The sequence below is a fragment of the Anolis sagrei genome, chromosome 2 (genome assembly GCF_037176765.1).
Source record: "Anolis sagrei isolate rAnoSag1 chromosome 2, rAnoSag1.mat, whole genome shotgun sequence".
In the NCBI taxonomy this organism is placed as follows: domain Eukaryota; kingdom Metazoa; phylum Chordata; class Lepidosauria; order Squamata; family Dactyloidae; genus Anolis; species Anolis sagrei.
In genome coordinates, this window is record NC_090022.1 from 69371124 (window position 1) to 69397083 (window position 25960).

The 25960-nt window shown below is 40.9% G+C and overlaps 1 protein-coding gene across 2 annotated transcripts; it reads left to right on the forward strand.

The window, feature by feature from the left end:
- The first annotated feature begins 5 nt into the window (after nt 1–5).
- Nucleotides 6–24623, forward strand: GLYCTK (glycerate kinase). Of its 2 annotated transcripts, none has more exons than XM_060765848.2 (6): nt 6–58; nt 9333–9470; nt 9604–10013; nt 10822–10973; nt 17461–17636; nt 20074–24623. In XM_060765848.2, exons 3-6 carry the CDS (start codon nt 9625–9627, stop codon nt 20977–20979), a joined length of 1623 nt encoding a protein of 540 aa, XP_060621831.2. In that variant the 5' UTR covers nt 6–58; nt 9333–9470; nt 9604–9624; the 3' UTR covers nt 20980–24623. The 2 variants fall into 2 exon arrangements, with proteins under 2 accessions (XP_060621831.2, XP_060621832.2); XM_060765849.2 differs by lacking the exon at nt 6–58 and adding an exon at nt 1633–3173.
- Nucleotides 24624–25960: the final 1337 nt, after the last annotated feature.

Genomic DNA, 25960 nt, shown 5'->3' on the forward strand with positions numbered 1-25960 from the left:
GGGGACGAGGAGGAGAAAGGAACCTAAGCGGCGTCGCAGTGCATGCCGGGAGGAGAGGGTGAGTCTCAGGCGAAGAGGTTTGTGAGGAGAGAGAGAGAAGCAAAAGATTCGCGGTGCACTCTGGGACTGGGAGGGTTAGGTTACAAGGCGCGCGCGCACGCTCTCTTGGCTGGCCTTTTGTTCATCCGGGGCCTCCTCGTGCTGGAAAGCGCGCGCTTGCTCGCTGCTTTTAACGGTCGCGCCGCTGCACGTCCTTCGTGCGTCACATTATGGCGACCCCTGTGGAATCCATCCCCATCATGAGCAGCCAGGAAGCAACTCTGAATGTTAAGGGAAAAAGGTTGCTCCTCTCCACGACTCTTGAAGGGCAGTAACTGAGCTTGGCCAAGTTCAGGAGGAATTTGTGTGGCTTGGACCAAGGAGAGTGGAGGCAGGAGGCTCAAAACCAGGGGTCCTCAAACATTTTAAACAGAAGGCCAAGTCACAGTCCCTCAAACTGTTGGAGGGCCGGATTATAATTTGAAAAAAATAAAAACATGAATAAATTCCTATGCACACTGCGCATATTTGTAGGGCAAAAACACTTAAAAACAATACAATAATTAAAATGAACAATTTTAACAATTTTATTAGTATTTCAATGGGAAGTGTGGGCCAGCTTTTGGCTGATGAAATAGGATTGCTGTTGTGTGCTTTCAAGTAGTTTCAGACTTAGGTTGACCCTGAGCGAGGGCCAGGTAAATCTCCAATACCAAGTCCCAGAAGCACTTTATTAGAATTAAGATTGCTGGCACACTGCACTTACCCTATAATCCTTACATATCACCTGTCACATCAGCACTTTTAATTCTGTACCCTTTACTCTGGCCCGGCTCAGTTTTATTGTGTTTTGGTGTATTGTTTATTGTTTGTTGTTTTGTTGTTTAATATTGCTTTAATTGTTTTTAATTTGCTTTAGGTTTGTATTGTTATGTTGTGTATTGAGGCCTTGGCCTTTGTAAGCCGCATCGAGTCCTTCGGGAGATGCTAGCGGGGTACAAATAAAGTTAATAATAAAATAATAATGAATGACCATCGAGGGCTGTATCCGGCCCTCTGGGCATAGTTTGAGGACCCCTGCTCAAAACTATTCATCTGGTGCCAGTGTCTTCCAGCCCTTGTTTGGTGTGAATAGGAATGGCAGGCAATCAGGGCCGTAGCCAGAAAAAAAAATCGGGAGGCAGAAAAAAATTTCGGCGGGGGGGGGGGGTTGAAATTTTCATGGGGGTGTGTGTTTGAAACCTGCCTCTTAGCTCACGCTGAAGCAAAGAGCACATCAGGGGGCAGAGCAGCCTTCAATAGCCTGCAGCTCCGCCCCTGTCAACCACCTTCACCAAGTCTGGCCTCCTTAATGAGAGCATTCAACACCCCCCCCCCCCCCGCCAACTTGGTTGCTTCACTACATCGGCTATTGCTGCAAGTAATGACAGTGTGAATAAATTGTCAATATTTGCTTGAGATAGTGCTTGCAGTTCTGGAGGGACTCTTAATTTTTTTGCATCTCATAGACTTAGCATGAGGATTTGGTTAACCAGTTAAAATTCATGAGTAAACCAGGTTTTTTTAAAAAAATCTGAAACATTTCGGGGGGGGGGGTTGAACCCCTAAAAACACCCCTTCGCTACAGGCCTGCAGGCAATGCTTTCCCAAAGGCTGCTCAGAATTAAGGGACACCCGATTTGCCTAAAGAAGGTTCTACGTTTGCTCTGTGCCATCTCTGTTGGGCTAGCCCAGGCATGGGCAAACTTCAGACCTCTGGGTGTTTTGGACTTCAATTCCCACAATTCCTAACAGGCTGTTAGTGAAGGAGGCTTAAGCCTAAAAGCCCAGAATCCTAAACATATATTGGGGAGGCCTTTTCCCTGTGAGATAAGTAGAGAAACCTACAGTTCCTTTTTTTGTGTGTGGCAAATATAGGATCAGATACAGTGTCCGCAAAGATAGAGACACATAGTACGAAAAAACCTGCAGAACAAGGAAGAGGGACTGGAGCAATCAGCAGAATACCGAAGGGGTCAGGCTTAGTAGGTCAAAGTGAACCAAGGATTGAGTAAAAGAAGAAGCCCCCCTTCCATACTGGAGGGAGTGAGACGTAGTCTTTTCACCAATATGACTTTTTACTTTCATCCTCAATTTGAGGAAGCAAAATCAGCAAAAGCAGGAAACTTTAATGTATAACCATATATAGCATGTATAGAATCAGGTTTTGGTCAACTTTAGATTCGGTTTGGTTATTTGTGGTGCTGATTCAGAAAATTGCATTGGATAGACCTCATCAGCTCTAGTTTCTCATATAGAACGTGCCACCTTTCTCTTCCTTCCCTTTTCTTCCTTCCCCCATGCCTTCACCTTTCCCTTCCCTCCCCAGCCTTCCTCAGTCCAACACTAGACCAGCTGGCAATGGATTTATTTATTTTCCCACCAACAGACTATGGCAAGAAAAAATCTGGATACGGAAGTGAGTGGGTGGGTTTCAAAGCTGGGACAAAATAGAGATGAGCAGCAGAAGTGGCCAGTGTGGATGGTTTCGGGCTCCTAAATGTTCCTGTGACCAATCCAGGAGGATACCCTGGATGATAGTATCGAAAGCCACTGAGAAGTGTAGAAACACGTACAGGGACACACACCACTTGTCAGTGTTAAGACTGAGATCATCCACTAAGGTGACATAGCAGTCTCAACTCTGTATCCTTCTCTGAAGCTAATTTGAAATGGGTTAATGAAATTTGTGTAATCCAGGACTTCCTGGAGCTGGAGAACGACTGGCTTTTCAATCACCTTGCCCCAAAAAGCAAGGTCTGTAGTTATTAAGGTCCAGAGAATCCAGAGAGGGCTTTTTCAGCAATGGCCCAACTTCTTTTAAATGGTGGCAATGTATCAATATTTGAGATCTAATTGCATCTCCTCCCTGGATGACCAGCCATGATGGACAGGAAACAAGAAAACAGATTGTCCTTCCTAGCCGCAGCAGCTGGTGAACAACAACATTACTCACTAATTGAAACTGAACCAGTGCAATCCTGCTCACAGAGTTGCTGGACACCTCGTTTTTGACTTCTGCTTTGATGACATCATCTAACTCAGCTCTTATGTGACAGATTTTTTCTGCGAAATGGTTATTAAAGGCATCACAGGTACTGAAGATAATAGCAAAGTATTCGGAGGGGAGGGTACATAAATTAAACTTTTCACTATTCTGAATAGCTCAGATAGACGTGAAGCCACAGATACAATACATGCAGAGAAGAAAGTTTTGTTCTTTGCATGTATTGCCACCTAAATGTTCCTGTGACCAATCCAGGAGGATACCTGGCCAAGGCCTCTGTATCTTGGCTTGTCACATAAAAGTCAAATTGTCAACCATCTGTGCTCTAGTCATCCTTCCTGCTTCATTTCCATGAGGTCTCTGTATACCTGGGATCTTGATTCGCAACTGTTTGAAGAGGACATTTGGGCGTGATTGTGTCAATATCCCTGGTTAGATTTTGATTCCATTTATTGACCAGGGATTCAACAGAATTGTCGGTGATGCCAGCCACAGAACCCTCTGTGGCCTCCTGGAATCTCAAAGGATCCATTAGCCTTTGAGGGTGGACGATTTTAATAGGTCCTCCACCCCTGCAGGAGTAGGTTGTGGCTGTGACACTAACCTTGACCAGAATGATCTGTCCATGACAAGTTGGTGGTATTGATCACCTCTACCACAGATTCACATGTTCCCAGCTGAAAACCATATCAAGGGAATGACCTGCCGAAGGTGAAGATTCAGAAACCAATTGGGACAAGCCCATGTTTGTCATGGATACCATGAATCCCTGAGTTGCACCTGGCAAACTGGCCTCCAGTGGTATGTTGAAGTCACCCAGAAGCAAAAACCTGTCTGTCTGCTGAGTTACAGGACTGAATTATATCTTCAATTATCCATACTCAAAATATACTGCTTAAATCTACGTCAATCTTTATGAAAACCCAAATAAGGAGTCCTTAATATGCATACTATATCAAGAATGTTTTGCACATTTATTATCACCATTAACTGATATCTTTCTTAGATATGCCTTTGACTTTATTTTTTTTAGATACGCCCACATTATTTCAATAAATTTAACACGAAATGTTTACTTTTACAACTTTGTATTGTCGGAGGCTTTCAGCCAGAGAAGTCAGCTATAGCAGAGCATGTGATAAACCAACCTGGACACAGAATATTATTAGAGAACACAGAAATTCTGGACAACTATTATTTCAGACTACACAGTGAAGCCATTGAAAACTGCAAGCACATGGACAATTTGAAAGAAAGGAAGAAACCATGGAAATGAGCAATATCTGGTTACCAGTATTAAAAAACACTAGAATGAAGATAGTAAATAATGAACACCACTCAGAAACAGGCGAACACCAGACAATAAGCTATCAAGGGCCATCTAACAGCTCCCAAGTAGAGGATGCCTCTAGACAACAAAGGCTAGGTTACCTCTATGCACATAACCACACTGACTGCAAACTTCAAGGCTACTCAAATGCTAATTCAAGCTTAGTAATTACAATATTCACGCTTTTTTTAAACAAACAAGGGTCTTACTCCCACCCTGTACATTCTACAGGTATATATACTCCACTTGCCTCACTGCCAACAGAACCTCTGAAGATGCCAGCCACAGGTGCAGGAGAAATATTAGGAGAGAATGCTACCAGCACATGGCCATACCAGCCTATAAAACAACAACCCAGTTTTGCAACTTTTTTCTGTAAATAATCATTTCCCTTGAGTAATTAATATAATCATGAACCTTTCTTCTGTTAGAAAAAAAATATTTTAGAATTTTTTTTAATCAAAATCACATAGTTTTGTTTTTGATATCACACTCATCATGGAACTGCTTGAATCTTTATGTGCCTTACCGTTAATAATTTCTGTTCACTTAAAACTCCAAAATATAATTATGTGCCATTAAGCATTTGCAATTATTCATCATTTGATATTTTTTTAAAAAAACGTTGCCAATGGGAAAAATTAAACAGTCATTAGTAGCCTTCTCAGCAACTAAAAAAAGCACATTTAAGTTGACAGATATAGTTTGATGTCTAGATGAATCTTAGTGGGTGGGGGATGTAATCAGTAGGGCTATTGGAATGGTAATGTAAAAAGTACAGAGTGAAACCTGTATAATCAGCATCCATTTACAAACAACAGAAATAAATGCATTACTGCATAGGTAAATTGTTTAATGCATATATTGAAATGCAAAGCTTTTCTCTGTATTCAGGCCATAGAGAATAGTTACTTCTTGATGATTTTTTGTTTAACTGTTTCTTGTTGAAGTTTTTCTACAGGTTCTTTTCTTCAAAGATTACGTCTCTGACATTAGTGACTATTTTTTCCATAGAAAAAATAATGTAAAACCTTAGAATATTGATTTTTTAGAGTGATTTATAAAATATTAGAAATAAGGTGTCCATATATTTACTTCCCCAAAATTATTTCTAAAATCCCTGTAACAGAAAGATGTGCAATTCCTGATCTTGGTATCCCTTTTTTCCTTTTTTGTATGGAAATGAATGTTTTATATTGGCTTGTTATGATTGAAGACTAGAACAGTGTTCCTCAACCTTCCTAATGCTGCGACCCCTTAATACAGTTCTTCAGGTTGTGGTGACCCCCAACCATAACATTATTTTCGTTGTTACTTCAGAACTTTAATTTTGCTAGAGTTATGAATTGTAATGTGAATATTTGATATGCAGTATATATTTTCATTTACTGGACCAAATATGGTACAAATACCCAACACATCCAAATTTGAATACTGGTGGGGTTGGGGGGATTGCTTTTGTCATTTGAGAATTGTAGTTGCTGGGATTTATAGTTAACTTGCAATCAAAAAGCATTCTGAACTCCACCAATGATGGAATTGAACCAAACTTGGCTCACAGAACTCCCATGACCAACAGAAAATACTGGAAGGGTTTGGTGGGCATTGACCTTGAGTTTTGAAGTTGTAGTTCACCTACATCCAGAGAGCACTGGACTCAAACAGTAATGGATCTGGACCAAACTTGCACAAATACTCAATATGCCCAAATGTGAACACTGGTGGCGTTTGAGGAAAATAGGCCTTGACATTTGGGAGTTGTAGTTTCTGGGATTTATAGTTCACCTACAGTCAAAGAGCATTCTGTACCCACCAACAATAGAATTAGGCCAAACTTCCCACACAGAGCCCCCATGACCAACAGAAAATACTGTGTTTTCTGATGGTCTTTGGCGACCTCTCTGACACCCCTCATGATCCCCCCCCCAGGGGTCCCAGCCCCCAGGTTGAGAAACACTGGACTAGAAGATATAAAATAATGTTCTTTATTTGGCTAATGTGAATAGTCTCCTATTTTTATTGGGTTTTGCCCATTCCTAATGAAGTGACAAACTAAAGGGGTTTCCTGCCATTTCAGACATTTCAGTTCAATTTGTCTTTCATATCCTTTTATTCTATAAAATCTGCATTTACATACAATAAAAATAAAACAGCATCAGAAGCAAACACAAGCCACACACTACATAGAAGACTGCATTCAACTAAAGGTAAATACGACAATTCTCACACCTACCAGGGAATGTAAAAGTGGGACTGGCAAGACTGGGAAAACCAAGAAAGTGTTGATAATGTGAGACACTGAATGTTGGCATTTTGAGCCCTGATTCTATCCATAGCCATCAACTCTGACCAAAATGTTCAGTGTTTACACAAAAAAAGATTCCCTACCAGTCCCAAAGACACCTGCCACTTCACTGCCCATCAGTTCACCCTCTCAGGAAATCAAACGTGACAGGAATTCAGTATGATTTAAAGGCATTCCCTTTAAATCATAAAACTCACTGCCGATGGCGCACTGGGTTAAACCGCTGGGCTGCTAAACTTGTTGACTGAAAGGTCGCAGGTTCTAATCCGGGGAGTGGTGTGAGCTTCCACTGTCAGCCCCAGCTTCTGCCAACCTAGCAGTTGGAAAACATGCAAATGTGAGTAAATAAATAGGTACCCCTCAGGCGGGAAGGTAACGGTGCTCCATGCAGTCATGCCGGCCACATGACCTTGGGGGCATCTATGGACAACATCGGCTCTTCAGCTTAGAAATGGAGATGAGCACCATCCCCCAGAGTTGGACACGACTGGACTTAATGTCAGGGGATAACCTTTACCTTTACTAAATGCATTTTTAGTAATGTAAACCAAAGGAAATGAAGAAGAGATATTTTAAAAAATCAACTATGCTGGTGTTCCCAAATCTGCTTTTGTAGATGACTAAAAGCCTGTTCTTAATGGATTATTTAAATCTCCTAATACAGGTACATTGAATACTGTTGGTTAATATTACATTCTGTACATCGTAATGTAGATAATGCTTATGTGCTGATTCATAGTTATTTTAAATGCCTTTTTATTCTACATCAAGTGGATTTAGCTAGGAATTAGGAACCATCTTCATTCTCGTATATTGGAGCACGAGCCAAAGTCACCACAAACCTTCAGAAGAACATATCATGATGATTTATTGAAATTAATATGCAGATTAGGACCAGTATTCATTAATGGCAGCTTATGAAGTTTTCATTTAAAGGAGATTAATCTAAGCCCTTCACAGTCCCTGAGCAATCCTGCCACAGCAAAAGCAATTCTCAGCAGATCTCTGCAAAGATTAATGAGGGCTTCTGGACCACTTTCTAAACAATGCCTTCAGAGTTTAAAATGAACAAATAGAAAAACAAGATAACTTAACTTGTTTCTTGGGTGACCATAGTTATTGCCAAAAGAGGCATTTCTTCTAATCCATATAGACACTCCAAAATGAATTCAGTGTATAGTTTACAAAGAATTTGAATTGCCAGGAATTATATTTTTGTTCTGAAGGAAAGGCGATAGACAACCGAGGAAATATAGACGCTGCTCTGCAATACTACTGAAGGTACACACACACATACCCGCATCCTTGTAAATTGATGGACACAGGGCCACCAGCACGCTAACGTGTTGTGACACACAGTTTAGAAAGCTCTGCTATAAGAGCAACTTTGCTTAAGTGATTTAGCCCAGGAGCCATCCAGTCCAACCCCCTTCTGCCATTCAGGAAAAGCACAATCAAAGCACACCCTGAGTGGTGGGAGGGAAGTAGGGTTTTGGAAGCAAGGAAGGCAAGGAAGGCAAGGTAAAAAGGGTTTTGCGGCAAGGGAGGAGGGGGAAAGACTTTTGGTGGCAAGGACTGAGGGGGAAAAGGCCTTTGGAGGTGGGGGGGGGGAGCAGGAAAGAAAGGGAAATCTTGGAGGTGGAGGAGGGAGGAAGAGGAGGGTCACTGCCTTGAGACAAATAACAGAGAGTGAGAAGGAAAGAAGAGGGTGTTAGACTCTGCCAGTGGCTGTGGAGGGACAATCCTTTTGCAAAAGCAGGCAAGGTGAGAGGGAGGGTTGGGTTGTACCTGTGCATGCAATGGTCAGGCTGGACTAGAGCAAGGGAGAGGAAGGAAGAGGTGGAGGTGGGAGGAGGAGGAGGAGGAAAGCATGTAGCCCTCAGGATGCTTTGCAGGGCCCCAAGGGCACTGCAGAGCACACTTTGAGAATCGATGCTGTAAAGGCGACACAAAACTCTACAAAGAATGCTTTCAGGCTTCCTTCTGTTCCTGGCTGTAATGCTTAGGGATGATGGATATTTTAGTCCCGACATGCATGGAGGGCATCAGGTTGGGGAAAAAAACTCTCTTAATGTATAACTATAACTCTGGAGATCTGTGACCATGGAAACTCACTGAGTGAGCTTGAGCAAGTAACCTCTCAGCTTCAGAGGAAGGTAAAGGCAAACCTCTGAACAAATCTTGCTAAGAAAACCCATTGATTTGTTGCCTTAGAGTTTCCATTAATCTGAAGCAACTTGAAGGCATAAAAAAACAAAGTACAATGGTAGTTTCACTCAGAAGTGTCACAGTATTGGGTTGTGGAACTTGCTGCACCTATGGACAGAGGTAGGTCATAGTAGGAAAACTGATGGAATGGAATCTGCACTAGAGCAATTCAATCCTTTGTTGACAATTATGCTTCTCCTTTCAACCTTCAAGCAAATTACAAGGACTTCTTATTTTGTAATCTTGGCCTAAGATAAATTTGGGGTTTGGGGATCCTTGCTGTCCCACAATCCAATATCGGAATCATGTTCTCTGCTTTTATAACTTGGGGTGAGGAGCAGTTTGACATACAGCATGTTTCTGAAAATTATTTTGCCTAACCTGAGATTTCTCATTTTGTCTAGCTCTGTTGTGGAAGGCAAGTGATTTCCAAGGCAGTTTCAGTCTGTAGATCATTAACATCCTCATTTGATTCATCTGATCATCTGGATAAGAAGACCTTTGGACTTTTCCAGGACATCAGTGAGCATTGTTGGAGACGGGTGAGAAAACTGGGTTGCAAACAAGGTTTTCAGTAAAGCAGGCACAGTGGGATTGAAGAAAACCCTTATATGTGTCTCTTTTTTACCCCAGCATTTAGTTCACAATACTAATTTTGCCCATCCTTTGTCACAGGTTGCATGCAGAGACTGGCTAATGACTCAGGCTGTGGCCTCACGTTTCAGGGGCTTACCTTTAGTTGGCACAGTCTGCTTGTGGTCCCCTTCTCACCCTACCAGTGGGACATCTCTAAATATGACACTCAGGGAACATGGGCTGCATTTTTTCCGCAGTGCTATTGGAACTGTCCTCCCAGGGCCCATGCTGAAAAGAGCCTTGGTGCTAGACACAAAAAGTAGTTGTCCCAGATTACTGTTGCGTGATCAGTCTTTCGAACTGAGGAGGAACCTGTATTTGGTTGGCTTTGGGAAAGCTGTACTGGGCATGGCAGCTGCAGCAGAGGACATCCTTGGAGACTACCTTGTTCGAGGAGTGATTAGTGTTCCACGTGGCATCCAAGAAACTCTGCAGCACCGAGGAATGAGGTAAGGAAGCAGTAGGCCTTCTTATAGGGTGACTACATACAAAAATAGGCCCTGAGGCATTCTCAGGTGTCTCCCATAAACCTATTTTTCAATTTGATGTAACTAAGTTCTCATTCTTATTCTTGTGTTGTGGAAGCCAGTCTTTTCGACTCAAAGTATCTGCTATGTGAACCACTGTTTTTAGTGATAATTGTATAAGCAGTTGGAAGTGGCAAATGCAAGTTGCAAATTTTAAGTTTTTTGGAGAAAAGTCCTATTTTCATACTTTAGGTCAAGAATATTATTTTAAAGGCACATTTCTTATACAGTCTACTGTGGAGTGATGTAACCACCTGCAAACGTGTTTCAGCCTTTGTCTGGTTTTAATAGGCAAGAAGAGGTTCTGGACAGTTTGCAATCTTGCTACATAGGATTCACAGAGCACAGGTCTGCCAGGGAACAGTGAGCCTTGATGGATCCAAAATAGCAGCATGGTTTGGCTGAAGTGCCCTGAAACCTTGTCAGCCTGTAGACAGAATGGTTATGGATTGATTTATTTTAATTATGAGCACATGTCCTAAATCTGGTGTGAATGCTTTTGGCCTTCTCCAACTAGAAATGGACCATGCTGTCATTCATAGTGATATGATATTCATGTGGCCCTTCATTGTGTCTGATCACCCCCAGTGATTGGATCATATTTCTTCTCATTAAGTAGTTAGAAGGGAGCCAAATTACAACTTGTTGTCCTGTGAATCTTTATATGTAGATGCATCTTTATATGGATCCGCATGGTTGAGAAAGTAACCTGCTCTTTTTTATTGTGTAGAGAGATGTTGCTGAAGCCCCAGAGCCGCATCGTGGTTATGGAAGGAGCTAAGCACAACCTTCCTGATAGAGATGCTCTGAAGGCAGCTAGTGCCATCCGGGATTTGGCTGAGGGCCTAACCACAGAGGACCTTCTCCTGGTGCTGATCTCAGGTAATTACTTGATGGAAAAACTCACTTTCCCCAAATAATCTACTTTCTTCCATGCATATTGTCTCAGTCTTCTGTTCACTTTTCTGAACTTTGTTATGTTTTCTTTGCTTCAACATAGAAGAAACCACTGCTTTAAAATGCATCACAACACAAGCTCAGTCAATTTGTCAGCTGCAAAGATAGCAGGACTGGAGTGTGAAGAGGTTCAGAGTGGCTTGAAGTCTACTTTTAATTTTTGTGGAAGCTTCACAAGATATTGAATAATAGAATAATAGATTTGGAAGAGACCACATGAGCCATCTAGTCCAACCCCTTGATATGCAGGAGAAGCACCATAAAAGTATCCCTGACAGATGGCCATTCAGCTTCTGTTTAAAAACCTTCAAAGAAGCTTCCACCATATGTATGTATGGGTGTGAATGTGACATGCTAAAGATCTGTAAATCTTACTTTGTAATCAAGCTAAATATCTATTGTTCTGTTGCAGTGTTTGCAGTCTCACGAAGCCCTGTGCTTGCTTTTGTTTCTCTGACTGCTTGCTAGACTTTTGAAGCAGCAACGCATGCTTTCTCCAGAGGATGGCAGTCCGGGATCAGAAAACAGAAATTTCATGCCATTCCAAGTGCTGGGGAAGGTGTAGGATATGGGATTGTCAAGAGCATAGTTTTAGAAATTTGTCTGCAGTTGGCTCTGAATAGGATTGAAGGGAATTGAAATGGGTGTTCACTATAGTTTTGTTTTTGGCATGTGAATCATGACATTATTTGGGCAAGTAACATTGAAGCAGAATGCCTGTGGGTTTTTTATTTCACATATTTTCATATGCCCATAATGTCAGTGGTGCCATAGGCAGACCAGAGCTGTATTGCTTCTACTACAGTCCAAAATACTTGAAACAAATCTGGTATAGAAAGAAATGAGTAGACAAGAGTTGTGACAGGGACAAAGGAAGAGTAGAGCAAGAGGCCATATACTTCAGGCTGCATTTCAGCTTAATTGGCACACAGCTGTGACACATGGTACCACTGAGTTACATATTTTAAATATTGATGTCTGTCACAGTGTATGGGGATGTTTAATGTTATATATATATATATATAAATGTTCCAGATGCTCTCACACGTTCTCTCCCGATTCCACTTTTGTTATTTTTATAACTGTTCACAGTGAAACACTTTCTGTACCATAAACATTTTAGCTCTGGAGCAAAAACAAGTTAGAGATCTGGGAACCGAGGGCCAATAACTAGGAGTTTCTGTCTGTTTGGTTTTTTTTAATGTATTGAGGCTTTACCAGAGCAATTCAACCAAAACCTGGGAAGTGAGCACAGAAGAGATCGCTGGAGCTTTAGAACAGATCATGTGTGAAAAAATGCATGGATCTTTATCATGGGTACAATGTGTGTGTGTGTGCACCTACACCTCAGTGTTGCTATAGTTAACTTGAAGACAGATTGTTGCTGTATATTATAATTATTAGATTTGTTTCTGTCAGTCTTTGTTTATACCCCACCTTTCCCCAAAACTGAGACTCAAAGGCATCTTACGCATTAAAATTAGTACTGCATAGTTTTAAAATGAAATTTTAAAAAACCAACAATACTAAAACTGAATTTAACCATTAACAGCACCAATAACAATTTAAAACATATAACTTAGGTATGAAAAAGCAGTCTAAAAAGCAATTAAATCACCACAGCACATTTTTTAAAGCTCTTTCTTAAAAAAAAAAAAAACCCCTATATGTCCCAAAATTATCACAGATATAAATTGTTCTCTCAAGTCAACTTTTCTTTTAGAGAAAGTCCCCTGGCATTTACATCCCTCAATTTCATGGAATCCAAATAATCTTCCTAAGGAAGGGAGCTTTCTGCGACTTCATCCCGGTTCTTTCTTGAAGCCCATGACTACTGTTGTTGTTGTTGTTGTTTATGGTGTGCCTTCAAGTTGTTTACAGCTTACAGTGACCCTAAGGTGGACATGTCATGAGGTTTTCTTGTTGAGAATTGTTCAGAGGAGGTTTGTTTTTGTCTCCATCTGAGACTAAGAGAATGTGACTTGCCCAAGGTCCTCCAGTGGGTTTCACTGGCCAAGCGGAGATTCAAACTCTGCTTTCCAGAGTTTCAGGGCTTTTTTGCATGGGGCTGGCAAACCAACATTGCAGCTGGACACTTTTTGCTGGCGACCAATATTGTACAGCGCCGTGCATCTTGCTGCCAATATTCCTCCTTCTCGTGATTTTCCTGTCGCTCACTATTGATGGGTACAACCCAATCCCAGTTTCATCACTAGCCCTAGTCCGTCAACATTCCTGTTGGTGTAATGGGTCCCTTCTGCTTCTGTGCTGGCATGATGGCAATAAAGTGGTGTCAGGGGGCAAGATTCCCCTTCTTTCCCCTCCTGCTCACTACTCCAAAGCTGTGTTTTCTGTTTATTTTATATTTTATAGTTGTATTTGCCTGTTTATTTTTTATTTCAAAACTGGGATTGCAAAATTGTTCAGAAATAGAAATAAAAATACTAAGGAAGAGCAGTAGTGCAGGAAGGCAGGTTTACAAGGGTGTGTGGATGTACAATTTTGGGACCACCATTATTAGATGGAAGAGAGGTGCTATATTGAAGGTGCTCAACCCTGAATGTGTCCAGTCACAATGAGAGCACAACTGCAGTGGAACTGTGGGTTCGTGCAATGGTGTCCCTAGTTCAGAGTTAAAACCCACAAGACCATGCTGGCTTTCACCCCTTGGCTGTATTTATCTTGAAAAGGTTTCTACCCCCTGGGAGGATGCCATTCCCTGTTCTTCTATTCCAGGCCAGTTTAAGGACTCCAATATGAGACAATTCCTTCCCTGACTATTGCTCTCACTTGGCTGCACTCCCAGTGATTGATGAAATGTTGTACCTATTTCATTGTTTTTCTGGTTTGTCGCCTTTTGCAGATTCAGTGTCTCAAAGCTCAGAGCATTTATCATTTAATGGTCGCTTTTGAGCTGACCCTGGAGCAAAGTTGACCTCTAATCTCTCCACAAACTCTCTTGATCATTTCTCTCTGCGGTCATCTGGTTAGTTGTGATCACACATCCATTGCTCAAGCTGCAAATACGTCTGGTGCTTGAGCTATTTTTCTTTCCCTCATTTATCCTCTCTTTCCCATCCATCTGTGGCACTTGTCATAAGCTTTTAGTTGCACTTCATTTCATTTCAGCATTTTGCTTCAAATGGCATTGGCTTTCTTTTAAGAGTTGCTTATTATGAATAAGGCAATAAAACAGAGAGAAGTGCAAAATCCTTTTGTGTGTTCTTCTTCTGTCTCTTTCTCTTAAGCTTCCTGAACCTGGTGCTGTCTAGATTTGTTGGATGCCTATCACAGAATCGAAGGATTGGGAGTGATGCCAAGGGCCATCACATCCAATCCCATGCCATGTTGGAACACACATTCAAAGCACATCCTGGCAGATGAACATCCAGATTCTGTTTAAAAACCCATCTCTAAAATTTAGCTATTCTTTTTATTTATTTAATTACTGTATTTATATACTACCTTTCTAACTCCGGGGGGGGGGGGGGGTTCAAGGTGGTTTACAACATATTAATGGCAAAGGTTTAATGCTGACATTCATGTAGAAAGAAAAAATCATAATAACTAAACAATAATATAGAACTATAAGTTAAAATCATTAAAACCATTAAACATAAGACATAAACAACATTTAAACATTGTGACAAGCATTAAAAAAATCCAAGTATAAATATTAAAATCCAATGATCCAAAAATAGTACACCATAGCCATTCCGATTGTAATTGCATATTTTCTGGAACTTCCCCCTGCAACAGGACATTCTTTCCTTCCAATTTGTTTTGCATGATATCTAGGGTATATGGTACTTCATTGCCTTGCTTCCATTTCCCCCAAATGCATGTTCTTTGCTCATATGGCTGGAAACAGAGGTTCAGTAAACATAACCATGTATTGTCGAAGGCTTTCATGGCTGGAATCACTAGGTTCTTGTGGGTTTTTTCGGGCTATAGAGCCATGTTCTAGAGGCATTTCTCCGACGTTTCGCCTGCATCTATGGCAAGCATCCTCAGAGGTAGCATCCTCACTACCTCTGAGGATGCTTGCCATAGATGCAGGCAAAACGTCGGAGAAATGCCTCTAGAACATGGCTCTATAGCCCGAAAAAACCCACAAGAACCTAGACATAACCATATTTGCAACCCCCATATAAACAGTAGTTTATATTTGTAAAATCATTTTCCAAACAACACTATCACTGCTGTGAATTTTAAATTTCTTAGCATCATACTTTTATCTAAAGCTTCTTTTTCTTCACGTACCAAGATCACCCCCCTCCCTTTCATTCTTTGTTGCTGGGCTTTTTGATCCCTGACTTCTGTCAGCTCTCCCTTTGTAATACCAAGATTAGCATCTCTTATTTTTCTTCTTCCATTAATTTCCAGCTTCTATGCCCATGCCTTCCCCTTCTCCCCCAAAGCAATCATTTTATTTCTTATTCAGTTTCTCTTCTTCTCCTTCCCTTCTCTTTCTCTACACTCACATTTCTCCTTGGATCAGATATCTGTAATCATGATTTGCTGTGGATAGTCCACTATCTTTAGCACTATATGATTTTTCAAACTCTTTCCCCCTCCCTCATAGTACAAAGCGGATTGTCTGATATTCTACTTTTTATCTACTTTCCTTCAGTGCACTTTAAAGAGCAAAGAGATCTGCTCAGTCCCTTTCTAGATTAGTTGTTTATGCTTCTGGGCTGTGTTTTAACAGAATCAGAGTTGTACTGAGACACAGTCAGAGTCAGTGTATTTGAAAGAGAAAAGGCCTAATTGATTCAGAGTGAGTCTGCATGTGACTTTCTCATTCAAAGGCTTAGTGTGAAAAAATTTCCAGTTGTCATTCTAGTAATTCATATGTGCAAATAAAAATAATAGAACTTAATCTACTTCCTTTGTCAGGGAAGGAGGAAAAATATTACTCTCCTTCGTGTTTTTGTATAATTGACCCTAATTCTTTAGTTGTGAGAAGAAGTCATGCCCTGTAAAATGGAATGTTGTGGTAGTGTCTTTACTGAGATGAAACAATCTCAAAATCAGATGTATCTGAGAAAGTAGACAAACAACCTCATCAGACAGGCCATTGGAATCGCCATGCATCATGGTGAATCTGGTGATGCCTGGTGTAGTTTGTGAGGAAGCCGTCACCCATGCCCTGCATTGCCCAACTCACTTGTTGCCCCATCCCATGGGGGGAGGGGGGAAGTGTCAGCCACCTGGCTTCCCCCCCGTTGATGGTGATTGAACAGGGGAGCCCTCCTGCGTTGGCGCAGCAGTGGCATACTCTGCTTCCTCTAAAGTTTTACAATGGAGTCCTACTGGAAATAGTTCATAATCGTGGGATGGGAGCCAGCAGGCTCTATCATAAAACTGTAGAGAAAGCAGCGTATGTCGCCGAAAGTCACACCATTTGATGAGGTCGTTAGTCTATGAAAACTCATGCTACCACCTTCATTCTCTCAATCTCTAAGGTGCTACAAGAATTATTTATTTATTATTTTATTTATTTACAGTATTTATATACCACCTTTCTCACCCCCGGGGGAACTCAAAGCGGTTTTGCATACTGAACCCTTTGCATACTGATATGTCAGCCTAAGATGGCTATGTCATTGGAAAATTTCACAGAACTATGAGACATTTTGGGCAAGTTTTCAAAATAAATTTTTTATCATCAGGCAAAGATGTTAAAAAGTGTCCAGGAGAAATGGGGAGGAAGTGACAATGTTAGAGTCACATAGTTTACATTTTGTCTTGAGATGGTCTTGAGGATGGGTCTGGGCAGACTATCCAGTTAGACTCCTCTGGGCCCCACAGCCTCTGGTCCTGAGCTCACCAGGAGTAACAAAGGGGTTTTAAAAAGATAATGAAATGTGGTTCTCTGTTTGAAAATATGAAAAATTGCTTTGAAAACTCAAATCTCTTTTTGCTCTGACTCCTTTGTAGGAAAAGAGCAGTGAGTTCTTCAAGATCCTTTTATATTGTCAGGGCTCTTGGTGGTCTGTCATTCATAGGGTTGTCACAAGTCCAAGTCAACTTGATGGCATTTTAACAGTAAGAGACAAATTTAAGTGATGGGTCAAACAAAACACATTGAAAGGAGCAAAACTGGTAAGCCTTACTTTTGACTGGAAGGAACAATTCCTTTGAAAATCAAGTCTCAGTTTAAGATTATATGGATTTTTTTCCCTTCAGTATAAAGTCCCCCTGCTGAGGGATACCTTTGTTCTCCCTTTCTCCTATGTGCTTTTCTGACATCTTTTCCTTTGTGTGTTTCAATGGAGCATACAGAGACTCTGGTGCTGTTTTTGTTGGCCGCAAAAAGTTATTTGGATCCCGCTCCCCTTACAGTCAATATTATTATCCTTGTAGCTGCAAATATGTACTTGCTATTTTATGTTCTCTTGTGTTTTAGGAGGTGGGTCAGCACTTTTACCTGCACCCATCCCTCCGGTCACTCTTGAAGAGAAGACTACTATCACCAGGCTGTTGGCTTCGAAAGGAGCAACCATTCAAGAGCTCAATACTCTCCGAAAGGCTCTTTCCTTGTTGAAAGGTGGAGGGCTGGCCCGGTCTGCCTATCCTGCCCAGGTGGGGCTCTGTTTTTCCAGTACTTTTGTGAATGTTTTAATAGGTGAAGTGGAAAATATGTTGTGATGCAAGAAGGGATGGACAGATTTCATCCTTTCCAATGTCTGTGAAGGCAAATCTGGTTGATATGTTTGAGAGAGGCATAAGACACCTGGTCTTTTGAGTAAGTGAAACAACACAAGATATTGTAAGCTAGGGGATCAACAACCTGCTAATTTGGGTTTCAAGTTTGTAGGTTTGGTTCCAGTTCTTCTAGGAAATAGCACACATGAGGATGGGTCCCTTCATGCCTTCCATATACCTGCCAGAATCACAAAAGGTACCACATTTCATCCTGCTTCAGTTTTCTAACACGATTACTCAGGGAGAGGAAATGGGGTTCAGTTCTCCTTACCAGTGATCCTGTAAACACAATCTGTTCCCTGTCTCTGGGTGTGTGTGTGTGGGGGGGGGGGGGGTGGATTTCTGATATTCTACTGTTTATCTACTTTCGGGTTTGCATAGACTCTCTCTGCCCGTGAGCCTATGCAAATTGTAGAACATAGGGAGAAAAGGTTTGATTGTATCATTGGGGTAGGGATGTGACGTTTTTGTGAGCAACAGAACCTAACCTACTTGTGCAGGAGCCAACCCCAGTAGTGCCCTCCCAAAAGGTGACATTGTGGAACTCCATCCTAACAATATTACGATTTAAAGACCTTTGAGGAATGGAAGGACATTATTGATTCTTACCTGAACAATATCCAGGTACCTCCAGATTGTACAGAGGGCAATGTGTATGGTATGGGAGACTTAAGGCCAAAAAAATATTAAGAGGAAATTGTTGTAAAGTGTAGCTGTCTTTGTTAGCAGCTGGATGATAGCATGAAGTGGGAAATGGTAGGTTAAGGCTAGATCTTTACTGCCCTGTATCACAGAATCTGATCCCAGATTATCTGCTTTGAGTCTACACTGCCAGATAATCTGGGGTAAGAAGATAACCTGGGATCAAATCCTGGGATGCAGGGCAGTGTAGCTCGAGCCTTAATGAGCACCAGGGAGTCATGGAAGGCATTGAATGTGCCCTTGTGAGAGGACTGCAATAGCCTCCAACTTGAATCTGTAAGCCCTTACGTCATGTCCCTGCATCTGTCTAACTCAGGCATCTATCTACCATTCTATCATATTCAGGCATTTTTGTTTGAAAAATGAATAGCAATAGAATCCAATCTCTTAGCTGAACAGAATGCTTTCAGGAAGGGAGGTGAAACTCTCTGCTGAAGAATCCCAAAGTATGCTATCAAAAATCCTGATTTATTCAACTATAATGGAATATGCAAATTGAGCTAACAATATAGATAATTACCCAATTTATGTTTTATACACAAGTTGTATATAATTGGTTAGAGAACTTAGAAATCATTTGAAAGAAGTTTTTCCCTGTTTTCATATATTTGACTATAACATTAACATATATTTTAGATTTTAAAAATGCCTGTAAATGGGACAAAGAAGAATGAGTTATTTCTTAGATGTGCAGAAGGCAGGCTTGGCCTCTGTGAGAAGGGTGGGTAGGATTGAAGATGGATCCCCTCTTTTATTTGGCAAAGAGGTATAGGGTTTGCTGCAGACATAAAATATTTGAAGACACAGCTACATAATTCACCTCCCTTTTTGTCGCCAGCATGAAGGGGGAAATGAATGTGAATAACATAGCTATGGCAGCGAATATGAGATGACCCTGTCTTAGAATCTGACTGAAAATTATTTCACAGACTTAGAATTGTTCACCATCCTTCTGCTCTAAATAAGTTTTCAGATTAAATTGTCAATTGGTCATCCCCCGTCTTTTACATCATTATCCTAAATAATGTAATTAATCCAGCAAGACACCTTGTTAAATCTTGATATTTTTGCTTAGATTTCCCTCTATTAGTGAATCAATGGTTTAATTAAATAGGGAAATAGTAGACATTACCCTGTAGTATTCTTCTCCTTGTTTTTAAGCAATGTGTGCACTCTGGGGCAGGCATCCCCAGGAGAACTACTCCATTTACCAAGAGAAAATGATAAGCACCTTTTAAAACAGGGAAGATGCTTCCTTTTTTCTGCAGATTTAAAATATGCTCTTATAGCTACTGAGCTCTGCAGCCCTAAGCAGAAGTGTGCTTTCTGGGATGGAACCTGAATAGAGTTCAGTAGGGCTTTCTTAACAGCGAGTTTGATGAGGATCCTTGCCTCTTTGATTGAATGCTGAACTTTATTGAAAACTCTTCTGTCTATCATGGAAACCTTCTCTGTGGTGTATAACCTTGCAATCACTTGAGTGATGAGGATGCACAGATACATTTGTCCTTGGTTGCAATTAAAGCCCTAATTTAGAGCAGGCACAGCTGAATATCAGGCAAGCTTTTGTACAGCATGAACCACATTTACCTGCTGCCTTCTTTGTTTCTAGGTGTTGAGCCTCATCCTCTCTGATGTCATTGGGGACCCGTTGGACATCATAGCAAGTGGACCTACAGTTGCCAGTTCTCACAGCAGCCAGGATTGTTTCCGGATACTGGCCAAATATGATCTGCTGAATGACCTGCCAGAGTCTGTACAGACAGTTTTGTCTCAGTCTGTTACAGAGCACGATATGCCCCAAGAGTTTCTTCATGTCTGCAACATTGTCATTGGTTCTAACAGACTAGCTTTGGAGGAGGCCAAATACCAGGCGGAGAGTCTGGGTTATCTGTCTGTGCTTCTGAGTGATGCTGTGTGTGGGGAAGTCAGCACAGTTGCCCAGCTCTACAGCTTGTTGATTCAGTTTGTTTGCTTGCGCACCAATAGCGTTGACAGGAATGACCCCTTGAAAGACAAGGTGAGGGGAGCTCTCTCAAACCTGGCAGGAGAGTTGGCAATCCCAGGGCTGGACCTAGTTGGTGTTTTGAAAACCTTGGAAGAAACTCAGGGAAATATGCCCATTTGTCTCCTGGCTGGTGGAGAAACCACTGTGCAGCTTCAGGGGAAAGGGAAGGGTGGGAGGAACCAAGAACTGGCTCTGCGAGTGGCCTTGGAGCTGCACCGAGCTCAGTCCACGGCAGCAGGACACTTTCTTGAGAGATGTGAAGTTGCCTTCATGAGTGGGGGAACTGATGGACAAGATGGACCCACAAAAGCAGCCGGGGCCTTTTGTAGCCAGACACTGGTGAAAGAAGCTGAGCATGAAGGTTTGGTGGTTGAAGATTTTTTAAGCAACAATGATTCATACACATTCTTCTCCCAGTTCCAGGGAGGATGTCACCTCTTGATGACAGGTTTGACAGGTACAAATGTCATGGACATTCACACTGTTTTAATCAGAGCCAAAGGAATTTAGTGTTGCAGCAGATATTATAGATTTTTTTTTTTTATAAAAAAAGAATTAAGTAGGAAAAGCATCTAACCATGAGCAGCTGTGGTCTCCATAAACTGAGGAATATTGTTGTACAGACTGTGTTAAAATTAAGTTAAAGACACTCACAGGGTGTGTTGTATGGCTTCACGTTATTTCCAATTTGAAGACCCGTAAGTCCCAGCGGCTTTAGATTCCATTTATTATGTTATCCTTCGGAAAGGCCTGAGGGGGTTGGGAATTGGAGGCACTGTCCTGCAGTGATTCCAGTCATACCTCTCAGGCAGGTTTCACATGGTGGTGCTTGAGGATAGCTGCTCCTCAAAAAAGAGCTGTCATATGACATCCCACAAGGTGCCATTCTATCCCCAATGCTTTGTAACATTTACATGAAACCACTTGGAGATATCATTTGGAGGCATGGAGCAGGTGCTATCAGTATGCTGATGACACTCAAAAATATGTGATCATGCCTTCCAAAACAGCTCTTGCTGAGGATAGTGTGTCTCCTCTGAATGAATGCCTGAAGGAGGTAATGGGCTGGATAAGGAAAATCAAATTGAAACTGCATCCAGACAAAACCGAGGTGCTTTCATTAAGGGGATGGAGGTGTGTTAGCCAGTTCTGGACAGGGTTACACTTTCCCTGAAAGATGGTGTTCACAGCTTGGTAATGCTCCTGGATCCATATCTCAAAATGTCAGCCAGGTAGATGCATCGGTCAGGAGTGCTTATTATCAGCTTTGGCTGATGTGCCAACTTCCTAGATTTGGAGAACCTGAAGATGGTAGTGCATGCACTGGTAACCTCGGTTGGACTTCTGTAAAGCGCTTTACATTGGGTTACCTTTGTACCAAGTTCAGAAACTCTCATTGGTTCAACATACAACAGCCAGATTGATTACAGGAACATGTAGGAGTGAGCATATTACACGTATTCTAAAGTCACTCCATTGACTACCAATTAGTTTCCAACAAAAGTACAAAGTGTTGGTTTTGACCTTCAAAACCTGTCATGGTTTGGGTTTAGGTTACTACAGAATCACCTTCTCCCTTACAATCCATCCTTGGGGAGTGGCTACTCCAGCTTGCCAGAACCCGACTGGTGACTCTCACTCAAAGGACCTTTTCATCGGCTGTCCCAAGGCTGTGGAACGATCTACCAGGAGAGCTCCGATAGCTGTCAGAATTCAAGACACAATTGAAAACCCATCTCTTCTACCTAGCTGGTTTTAACCATGAATTTTAGACTTGTGTCTTGTGTCCACTACATTTAAATCATTGTTCTGTGTATTTTAATATATGTATTTTTAGAAATCGTTTTAATGTGTATTTATATAATGATTATATGTTTTTAGCTGCGTTGTAACCTGCCCCAAGCCACAAAGAGAGGTGGATAAGAAAAAAATATGATGATGTTGTTGTTGTTGTTAGAGAGGAAAGAATGTTGATATAACAGAAACCACAGTGAGAGCATCAGTATAGTAAGAAAAGTAATAAAACTAATGGTGACAGAAAAAAGTAGTTACTGTTCAAAAGGAGCCTTGAAATTAGTCTAGGAAAGAACATCTGATGAGATTGACTTGGGAGGTTTAACCATTTTTGAACATGTTAAGTGTTATCTGGCATCAGATATGAATGGATACAAATTGGTAATCTAAATATTTGGTTTGGGCATATAGTGGTTTGCTGTTAGTTTTTGTCAAATTGATTTTAAATGGTAAAATGGCAGCATAGTCCTCAAGTTTACTTGATAGAAAAGAGCTATGGTGCCTTAGAGCTAGTGTGACCTGAGCTTTTCTAGCCTACAGTCTGCTTCACCATATATTTGCAAATTCAGAACTCACCTGAAGGAGCCTACGGCTGTGAAGTTTCAAGGTCTTAAATGTCAAAAACAAGCCTTTGTTTTGATTCTCTTCTCATTCCAATGTAATGTCTGTAACCATATTTATTACAGGCTTGTCAAAGCTTGGCATTCTGCACTTTGGTCGATCCATAACAAGAACTAAGACTCATCTGTCATACGGATTGCAGCAGGAACTACCAGGAGGCTGCCTTTTGAGCTATTAGTGGGATGTTGTGTCAACAACCTCTTCTCACCAACAAGCTTGTGCCCTCTGGGTGCTTTCCACTGCAATTCCCATCAGCATCAGCTATTTGTGACTAATTGTAAGAGATGAAGTCCAAAATATTTGAAGGGCACCAGTTTAAGGAAAGCTGTTTTAAGTGTTTGTGATTTGTGAAGGCAGGGACATTCAAACTTGTATATTCAAACTTGATAAGGGCCAGTATTCAATAGGGGCTTGATCCTGTCTGCTCTTGGAAGCTAAACAGAATCAATTCTAGTTTGTACCAAGGAATATCAAGTTCTGTAGCCTATGTTTCAGAAGAAATACTGACAAAATTGTATTCACAATCCTACCTAGTCACAATTCTGATACTCTTGCCCTGATTGTAACTGCTCTGCTAGCCTACTTTCCTGGGTGTCAAGTGCCTAAGTCCATCTGTGATTGGAGCATGGGTGCATTGCTGTCAGCTTTGAGGCATGGGTGGGCCAAGAGAGGTTACTTAACTAATAAGCTGATACAGAATATTGGGCAGTGTTCTTTGTCAAATGTTGATAATTGCCTGAAATATGTTCAAAATATTTACTGAATGATTTTAAAACACAAAGGTTATGGAGCCATTGTGCTTCAAGTTATCTTTTTCAGTAGGTTTTCAATCAGCAATAATAAATCTTATGTCTCTTTCCTATCCTACATTTCTGAATACCTAAGCATCTTTGAGTAGGCTCCAAAATATATGAAATTCTGGAGAAAAACAGAAATGTGCCAGGAATATTCTGATTTATCCAATCTATGTATTAACTGATGTGGAGATTTATCATCTCTACAGCTAACTATGTAGCTGAGACTGAGTACATTATGGAGTCCTTGATTTTCTATCATTCCACTTTGGCTTTTCCCTGTGAAAAAGATATTTTCTAAAAATATTTGAGGTTTTAGCATGTGACTACATAAACTCTAAGATATACCCCATAAAAGTCCCAACCAATTTGCTCCTGCAACACGTTGGTAATATTTATTGATGTGCTGAGGCTTTCCTATCAGTTCATCATCCTATTTTTATTATGTATCTACCTGGTCTCAGGCAATGTTAGCAGCTTCCCTTCAGGAGGTGTTAGTTGTGAATTGGCCCGCTATTAGATCCTGATGTAGTGGCAAGAATCTCATGGCTCAACCGTTGGGTCCATAACAAAAGAAACCTGGATGTGAGAATCTAATATGCTCCACAAGTTTCAGAAAGATTCTTTTTAACCTTTAGTTGTGGAGTCATTACCTCTCACTGAGGGGCTGGGTGGGTGTTACAGCCTGTTAGAAGAAGAATGACATCAAAAATAGTTCAGATATACTGGCACAATTGCAGTCTGGCTCTGTGGCCTTTGGCTCACCCTTAGCAGTGGCATTTTATTGCTATTTGATATGTCATGGAGGGACAGCTTTGTGCAGTCTGATGTCGCCAGCAGTATGTACTCCACGTATTATTTCATAAGCTTGTAAAAAAACAAAAAAACAATTCAGGCTTGGGTTTGTGACCTTTTAAACTGTATATAAAGTCAGAAGTCATTGTCGCTCTGAGTAACTCTTCCATCCCATATAACCAAAGCAAGAAAACTTGTAAAGTAAACTTATCTTGGGTTGCTGTGAGTTTTCTGGGCTGTATGGCCATGTTCTAGAAGCATTCACTCCTGACATTTTGCCCACATCTATGCCAGGCATCCTCAGAGGTTGTGAGGTGTGTTGGAAATTAGGCAAGTGGGATTTATATATCCTTAGTTTTTTCTAATCTCTGTGTATCTTGGAACAGTTTCTCATAGAGAGGTTCAATGTGTTCTTGAAGGCTTTCATGGCTGGAATCACTGGATTGCTGTGAGTTTTCTGGGCTGTATGGCCATGCTCCAGAAGCATACCCTCCTGACATTTCACACTCATCTAGAGAATTGCAAAAACTAAGGATATATAAAACCTACTTGCCTAGTTTACAACATACCTCACAGCCTCTGAAAATGCCTGCCATAGATGTGAGCAAAACGTCAGATTCTTTGACACACATGTGGATCAAAAAGTGTCTTGAAATTGTAGGAATCAGCACAAATAAATAATTACATAAATAGAAACTAGAAAAACTTGGCAGAATTTAATATCAGGCAAGGATTTTTTTCAGGTTGATTCCTCATCTCCTTTATTATTTGTTATTGCAATGATACTGCCTTCAGGAATGCTTAAGAAAACAAATCTGAGAGATGAAACATCAAAGCAACCTGAGGAAAATGAACTGTTTATTGTATATCAGCTACACTGAATCCTTCAAGACAGCTTATTGGAATTTTGAATTGACAGATGTGCTACACTGTCAATAAATAAAGAGAAAATTGCTGAATCAGACGGAACAAAGCACCTTTGTAGGAAATAGTATAGAAGCCAGAACCACAATGGAAATTACAAATACTTGGAAGTATTACAAGCTGATGATGTTCAACATAAGACTGTGAAGAGTTTGCAAGTAGTATGTACACAAATTCTTAAATTCAAGAAAGTAGAAACATAACTCCCTGTCTCTAGTTATCTGACATAGTATTGGAATGGTTGGCTGGACCCAACAAGAGTTGAAGTTTTTTATGTCTGGGATTTTAAAAATAGGAATTGCACCTTAATTACTTTAGTTTTACTACACATTCTAAACAGAGCTAGGAAATTCCAGATGTATTTTGTTTTTTTCCTCTGGGAAAGGGGGGGGGGTGAATTATAAAATATTTCTTTTAGAATCATGAATGATGAATAGGATGTGTAAAACAAGGAGTTTATACATATACTGTCTCAAAAATTAATTCTAAAACCTCAGTGACAGGAAAACCTTTAGATGATGCACTATACTGAATCAGATTATTCCAATTACTGGTATTTCACT

Excerpts from the sequence above, each read along its gene's own strand:
- GLYCTK (XM_060765848.2), top strand. The coding sequence starts at position 9,625 with ATGACTCAGGCTGTGGCCTCACGTTTCAGGGGCTTACCTTTAGTTGGC. Across the intron at positions 10,014-10,821 it reads CTGCAGCACCGAGGAATGAG|AGAGATGTTGCTGAAGCCCC; the intron begins GTAAGGAAGCAG and ends TTTATTGTGTAG. Across the intron at positions 10,974-17,460 it reads TCTCCTGGTGCTGATCTCAG|GAGGTGGGTCAGCACTTTTA; the intron begins GTAATTACTTGA and ends CTTGTGTTTTAG.